The sequence below is a fragment of the Elephantulus edwardii genome, unplaced genomic scaffold (assembly GCF_000299155.1).
Source record: "Elephantulus edwardii isolate Elephantulus edwardi_28Jun2011 unplaced genomic scaffold, EleEdw1.0 scaffold00030, whole genome shotgun sequence".
NCBI classification, from domain to species: Eukaryota; Metazoa; Chordata; class Mammalia; order Macroscelidea; family Macroscelididae; genus Elephantulus; species Elephantulus edwardii.
In genome coordinates, this window is record NW_006399780.1 from 4,665,385 (window position 1) to 4,672,901 (window position 7,517).

Below are 7,517 nucleotides of genomic sequence, written 5' to 3' on the forward strand. Positions count from 1 at the left end.
GGGGTAATCGGGATGGGTGTGTCAGAGGCAGTGCGATTGGCACAGGATAGAGCAGGGTTTAGGGCTGTTGTACATAGGGTCGCTATGATTCGCAAACGACTCGACGGCACATAACAACAACAACAATTGCCTAATGGTTTCAAGTCAACTTTTCAATGGCAACAAAAACATTTTTGCTGGCATTCTGATTATGATTGTTTTATTCTAAACATCAGTTTGAGGAGAATTGACATCTTAATATTGAATCTTCTAATACATGCCCTTGGTATATATGTCTCTCTCCAAATATAGTTTGGAGTTTTGTATATCAGAGCTTCATCATTTCAACACTCCTTTTATTAAATTTCTACATCTTAGTGTTCTAGTAAATGGTACCATTTTGTAAACTTTTACTTGGTGTTCTTATGAATGGTACAGTTTTATAAATTTTTATTTCCAGCTGTCTGTTTCTTATATATAGAAATAAAATATTTGCATATTTATTTTGTACTTTATCATTTCACTAAACTCATTTATCAATTCGAGGAGCTTGCTTGGAAATTCTTTGTGACTTCCTATGTAGATCATCATATTGTCTGCAAAAGCAGGCAATCTGTTTGCTCTTATTTCTTTTTCTTGTATTAAGGTATTTGTGACAACTTTAAGTGTGCTGTTATTGGGTAAGAATGGTGAGAATTGATAAACTTTTCTTGTTCTAGACCTTTGGGGTTGTATTTTGTATCTAATTAATAGTTACCAGTTTAGGGAAAATTGATGCAGCTCTGGTAGCCTACTGGTAAAGAGGTACACTGCCAACCTAAAGGTATGTGGTTCAAATCCAAAAATGGTTCTGCAGAAGAAAGATAGGTAATCTCCTCCCATGCATTTACTTCCTCTTAAAACCTTCTGGAAGGTCAATTACAGGTTGGTTCCAACTCTGTGGTATATAACAGTAACCAGAGGTCAGAATCAACTCAATGCTGATAAGTTTGATTCTATTTTGATTCCTTTAGAGAGATTAAGACAAAAAGGCAGTGTAATAATGCTATTTACAAAATAATAGGTACATAAGAAATGTAATTTATCTGTTAATGAAATCAATCATCACCATCAATCTCCATGTAAACAGCTGAGTTATGGATAGACCCACTCCATCACTGCCACATGGATTTCTAGCAAACAGCTCATAATCAGTGTCTCTATAGCAGTGATTCCTTTCCACTCCTGAAAGCTTGGTCGTCTCAGTAAATGCTCTGCTACCACTCAGTAAGGGATCTTGGTGGCTCAGAGGTGAAGAGTTATGCTGCCAACTCAATAGCAGGCAGTTTGTATCATAGTTTGCATCTTTGGGAGAAGATGGGCAACCTCCTCTCATGTAATTTACAGCCTCTGAAAACCCACTGTAGGGTCAGCTATGAGTTGGTTCTGACTCAACACACAACAACACAGCACACAACAACAATACATTCAGCAAGGGCCTCTGACGATGCTGTTCTTAGTGTGTTGCACTCTAACCACCAGAAGCTCTTTGGGAGAAATATAAGCAGTCTTCTCCCATTAAAATGTTGTTGTTGTTGTTGTTGTTAGGTGCTGTCAAGTACAACTCCTGGAGACCTTAACAGCAGATCTGAACCCAGTCCTATCCTGTGCCATCCTCACAGTCTCTGACATATTTGTGTGTGGAGTGTCTTCCTTCCACTCTTTCACTGACCCTCCACTTTTCCAGCCATGATGTCTCTCTCCCAGGGACGGCCTTCCTAGCAACATGCCCTAACTATGCTGCCAAGAAGCCCTGTGGCTTTACCTTCTCCACAATGTAATTGTTTGTTCTTCTGACAGTCCATGGATATTCAGTTGTTTTCTCCAGTATCACAGCTTAAAGGCAGCAATTCTTTTCATCCTTATTTATTGTCCAGCTCTCAGGTGCATAGCAAGTGATTACAATGATGATTGACCTGAATCAGGTGCGCCTTAGCCCTCAAACAGACTTGGAAACTCAGTGGAGAGTCACAATGACTCAGAACTGACTTCCCAGCAGTGAGCTTGAGGCTAAGCTTTTTAATGTATTAATTCCGTTGTCTGCACCAAAAGGCTTTATGCCATGCTTTGCTCCTCTCATCCAATTAGTCAGAAAAGCATGTGTTAGCTTCATAAGACCTTATCTAGAACACAATCTCGTTCACGGACACCACAGCCCGGCCAGTCCTCTCTTTCCTGGACTACGGCAAAGGTCTCCTCACTGATTTCTCAGAATTCATTCTGGCATCTCCTATAATATTTTGTTTCCCCACATAGCAGTCACAGTGAATACTTTAGAATACAAATATTTTTTTAATAGAACAAATTTATGAATTTATTAAACATGCACCATTTTTTATTTAGCTTTCTGACTTTGTGCTTGTGCCTTCAGTACTTTCACAACAATTTTCTGCTCCTCAATAAGGAAAGCACGCTTGATCCTGTCACGGGCACACTTAGCACACATGGAACCACCATAAGCTCTGCTGACATGCTTTTTTGTTTTTGACAACCTCATGAGGACTTCAGGTCTCACAGCTCGGACCCCTCTTAGTTGGCCTGGGCACACACCACATGCAGATTTTGGTGCCTTTCCAACCTTCTTGGTATAAAGGTAAACAATTCTGTTACCAGGAGTTCGGGACAGCCTAGTTTTGTTAGAGGCTGTGTTGTAGGACAGCCTACGACGGTAGGTCAGACGCTGGACCATTTTGAATGCCTCTACACAGCGTCTCCAGAAGAGAATACAAATATTTTTAAAAATAATATTTTTATTGGTTTGCATACATTCATAGACATTGTGTTTCACTCATGTGCATTGTGTTTCATACAATCACTCATATAAATTGTTTGGGAGGTTGTGTATAATTCACATTATTCTTTATTCACATTGTGTTTCATGCTGTTGTTCCCATTCATTAGTTTTTATAAAATTAATCACCATTGGACTATGCCCATCATTACTCTGTCTTTTCAGGTTCCCCCTGGATCTTTCCCAGTTTCTCTCCACCTACTATATTGTGCAATCCTGTGATTTCGCCCCTACCCATCCTCATTCCTGCTCAAAACTTTCCGTTAGCTTCCCAACACCCTTGAAATAAAATACAAAGTTCTTACTACAGCCTTCAAGGTCTTACAGCAGGGATCACTAAAACACAGCTCAGAAATCAAATCCCACAGGCTGCCTGTTTTTGTGAATAAAGTTTTGTTGGGACACAGCCACCCCCATTCATTTACTATTTCTTATAGCTAGCTGCTTTTGAACTCTAAACAGTATAGCTGACAGGTTGGGACAGATTGGCATAAAAGCTAGAAATATTTACTCTCTGAAATTTTCTAGAAAGTTTCACTGACCCCAGTCTACGTACTTTAAGTCCTGGTTCTCTCTGACCCCTTGTCGTTCCACTACCTCTTTCCAAACCCTCCACCTCCCACACCGATGTCTTGCTGTTCTTAAACACACTTCCTCCTCAGCTCCTCTGCCAACTACACCTCTCTCTTGGTGCTGTTGCACAGAGAAATGTTGTTATTATGTGCCATTAAGTCACCTTTGACTCATAGCAACCCCTATGTACAATAGCCCTAAACCCTGCTCTATCCTGTGCTGATCTGACACCATTGCCCCAGTCATTGAATCAATCCAGCTCATTGAAGGTCTTTCTCTCTTGCAGTGTCCTTCCACCCTCCCAAGTATGACATCCTTCTCCAAGGACTGGTCCCACCTTGCAACATGTTCATAGTAAGTCAGATAAAGTTTCAGAATCCTTGCCTCCAAGGAATAGCCTGGTCTCACCCTTTGTCAGACAAACCTATTTGTTTTCCTGGCAGTCCATGCTATATTCAATATTCTTCTCCAGCATCACAGCTCAAAGATATCAATTCTCCTATCATCCCTAGTCATTGTCCAGCTCTCTAATGCATATCAAGTAATTGCAATGACTATGGCCTGGATCAGGCACACCTTAGTCTCCAGACTGACATTACTGCTCTTCAGTACTTTGGAGAGGTTTCTGACAGCAGACTTTCCCAATGCAATTTATCTTTTAATTTCTTGGCTGCTGGTGCCAAGAATGTTAATTGTGGAGCCAAGAAAACTAAAGCTGTCTACAATCTCAGTGTCTTCATCATCTATCATGATGCTGCCAATCAGCCCAGTGGTGGTAATATTTGTTTTCTTGATGTTGAGCTTCAATTCATACTGAAGGTTGTCGTCTTTGACCTTCTGCAGCAAACATTTCAAGTCCTTCTCAGTTTCGGCAAGCAGGGTTGTGTCATCTGCATAATGCAGATTGTTGATGAGTCTACCTCCAAGCCTGATGCCCCACTTCTTCTCATAGAGCCCATATGGAGATAGGGCACATCCTTGGCACACACCCTTCACAATTTTGAAACATGCAGTGTTCCCTTGCTTGGTTCTGATGATTGTCTCCTGGTCCAAGTATAAATTTCACAGAAGAACAATCAAATGTTCTGGGATTCCTATTTTTCTTACTGTCGGCCACAGTTTGTTGTGATCCACACAGTCAAATGCCTTTGAATAGTCAATGAAACACTGATAGACATTCCTCTCTCCCTGCTTTCTGCCAAGATCCATCTAACATTAGCTATAATATCCCTAGTACCACAGGCTCTTCTAAACCCAGCCTGCACTTCGGGCAGTTCTCTGCTGATGTGCTGTTCCAGTCATTTTTGGATAATCTTGAGCAGAATCTTGCTTGCATGTGATAATAATGATAGTATTCAATAAATTCCACACTATTTTCAGGTTTACACTCCAGTAAAAAGGCTACGACCATCTTAATTGAAAGAAGCTCCCCACTCCTGTATATCCCCTCATCTACTCTAAATTTCATGACATAATTTGACTTTCATTTATCCTTTCTTTTTTTTATTTTATTTTATTAAATTTTATTAGTTTTAATGAACATTTACAGGGATTTTGGGTTTTCATTCCTTCATTGCTGCACCATTCTCTCTACCCTCCTCCCCAGTTTGTTCTTCTTCCCCGCCATCCGAATGTCTGTTTTAATTGTCCAATTGCCACAGTGCTTGTCAAAGTCAGTTCTGATTAATCTCCTTTGTCGGTGTGTCCTTTGCCATTCCCTATCACTCCTCCCTGAGAGAGACTTCACCCTGAGTCATAAGGAAAAGGGGATGGCGTATTCTCTTAGCTACTTCCTGCTGAAAAGGGACGCTGTGGGTTTCAGGGTGAAGATCTTCTCTCACTACTCTAAAGGGCCCCTTTGGCAGTAGGAAACACATAGACTATTATGGAGATTGATTTTGGAATTTAGATGCACTGTTATTAATTGTGCTTAGCCGTACATGTTCATATCCCTGAAGATGTATCATGGGGGGGTTGCAACCTAGAAGACACAAATTTAACTAACAAGTTATAAGTACATGAGTCAAAAATTATGGAAAAGTAAAAGAAAAGATTCTTTCATTGTTTTACAAACCCTCCTCCAGGTCCCCTCCACCATGTAGCCCTCGCTCTAGACTCCTGTGATGACAGAAATACCTAGTCACATATCTCTTTTACACAGTTTTCTCCCTCCTCTGTTTCAGTGCAGTATACATTATTGAACACATCTTATTCAATCTCTCCCCAACCCTGGGGTTAGTCCCATTCTACAACAGTGGCATCATGTAATATTTGTCCTTTTGTGACTGGGATATTTCACTCAGCATAATGTTCTCCAGAGTCAACCATTTTGAATAATATTGCATGAGTTCCTTGTTTTTTAATGCAGCATAGTATTCCATTGTGCGAATATGCCACAGCTTCTCTAGCCATTCATTTGTTGATGGGCACTTAGGTTGTTTCCAACTCCTTGCTATTGTGAACAAAGCTGCAATAAACATGGGAGTGCATATATCTGCTTGGATGTCAGCTATGGTCTCTTCAGGGTATATTCCCAGGAGTGGAATTGCTGGGTCAAATGGTATCTCTATTTGCAACTTTTTGAGAAAGCGCCATACTGCTTTCCACAGGGGTTGCACCATTTTACACTCCCACCAACAGTGAATCAGGGTTCCAGTTTCTCCACAACCTCGCCAGCATTTGTTGCTTGCTGTTCTGTTAAATTTTGCTATTTTGACTGGGGTGAAATGATATCTCATAGTTGTTTTAATTTGCATCTCTCTTAGGGCTAGGGATTTTGAGCATTTCTTCATGTGCTTGTTAGCCATCTGAATGGCGTCTTCGGTGAAGTGCCTGTTCATATCCTGTGCCCATTTTTCTATTGGATTATTTACCTTTATCTTGTTGTGGTGCTCAAGTATTTCATAAATTCTGGATATAAGTCCCTTATCTGATATGTTATTACTGAATACTTTTTCCCAGTCAGTGGCTTCCCTTTTTACCCTATTGGAGAAGTTTTTGGATGTGCATAGGGATTTGAGTCTTAGAAGATCCCATTCATCTATGTTATCTTCTCCTGGTTGTAGGTTCATTTATCCTTTCTGTTTCTCTCCCTCTTCCATCCTCTCTCCCTCCCTTTCTCCTCCCTGAGTCCTCACCTTCCTGCCTCTTTCCCTCTTTTACGGTCTTTCTATCCTTCTTTGCTTCTTATCAGCCTTCCTTTCCTCTCACTCTCTCCCCTTTCTTCCTTTCTTCTGCCTTCCTTTATTCCTGTGAATCCCTAGCCTCCATCCACCCCAGAACATATGTTTAACCTGATTATAGCTGTGTGGCTCATAGGTGAATGTATGCCAGCACATAGTACAAAACTCAGAAACTCACTGCCATCAAGAGTGGAACCTAGACAATAGCTGAGCCTCCTTTGGGCTTCTGAAGTAAATCATATGGAAGGAGCTTTGCTCATCTTTCTCCTGCTGAGCCACAGATGGATTTGAACCACAGAAGAGGTGCAGCTCTGGGTTAGCAGCACTACTGATGACGCCATATGAAAACACACAGTACAAGTTCACTTGAACTTTGTTAAAAGAATGACTGTATGTGTGAACGACTCTTTTCTTCCTATCTGATTCTATCACCTCATTTCTCTGTAATTGTAGATATTTTGGAACTCTTGATCTCTCTTGCCTTTATTCTCAAGTATTCTACATACACTCTTCTCTCTGAACAGCTTACGAAGACTTCTTCTGCCTTGACTTTTTCTTTCTCTACCTTTTCAGCCTTCTTTTGCCAAAAACAAGAACACAAAAGACAAAGACACCTGTTAAGAGCAACGGATTTATTCAAGAAAATAATTGATGTTAAAGTTTTCTCCTCCCCACCAAAAAAGCAGTTTCATTTTATGCTGTTTTAATGTCCTGGAGTTCATTTCTGCTTCAGTTCCATTGACATTGACATTGACATTGTAGGGTAAAAGCTCATTGTAAGCAGTCAGTCTCTCTTATATTGGGAAGAGACTGCTGGTGGCCTGTGAAGACTGCTCTGATGTGTGAGCTTTACACAACTGAGCTTTGAACTTTGACTGGCTCTGTTTGCAGATCTTGATGGGCTGTGTCCTGCTGTGTGACTGGTGAGCAGGCTACCCGCTTCTTGAATTAGG

The 7,517-nt window shown here is 40.7% G+C and overlaps 1 protein-coding gene across 1 annotated transcript; it reads right to left on the bottom strand.

Moving 5' to 3' along the window:
* Window positions 1-2,353: 2,353 nt before the first annotated feature.
* Window positions 2,354-2,707, bottom strand: LOC102859238 (60S ribosomal protein L34-like). Its single transcript, XM_006883805.1, has one exon. It carries the CDS (start codon window positions 2,705-2,707, stop codon window positions 2,354-2,356), a length of 354 nt encoding a protein of 117 aa, XP_006883867.1.
* Between the last annotated feature and the right edge of the window lie 4,810 nt (window positions 2,708-7,517).

What these genes read in the sequence shown, in the direction of transcription:
- LOC102859238 (XM_006883805.1), bottom strand. Translation starts at nt 2,707, where the DNA reads ATGGTCCAGCGTCTGACCTACCGTCGTAGGCTGTCCTACAACACAGCC.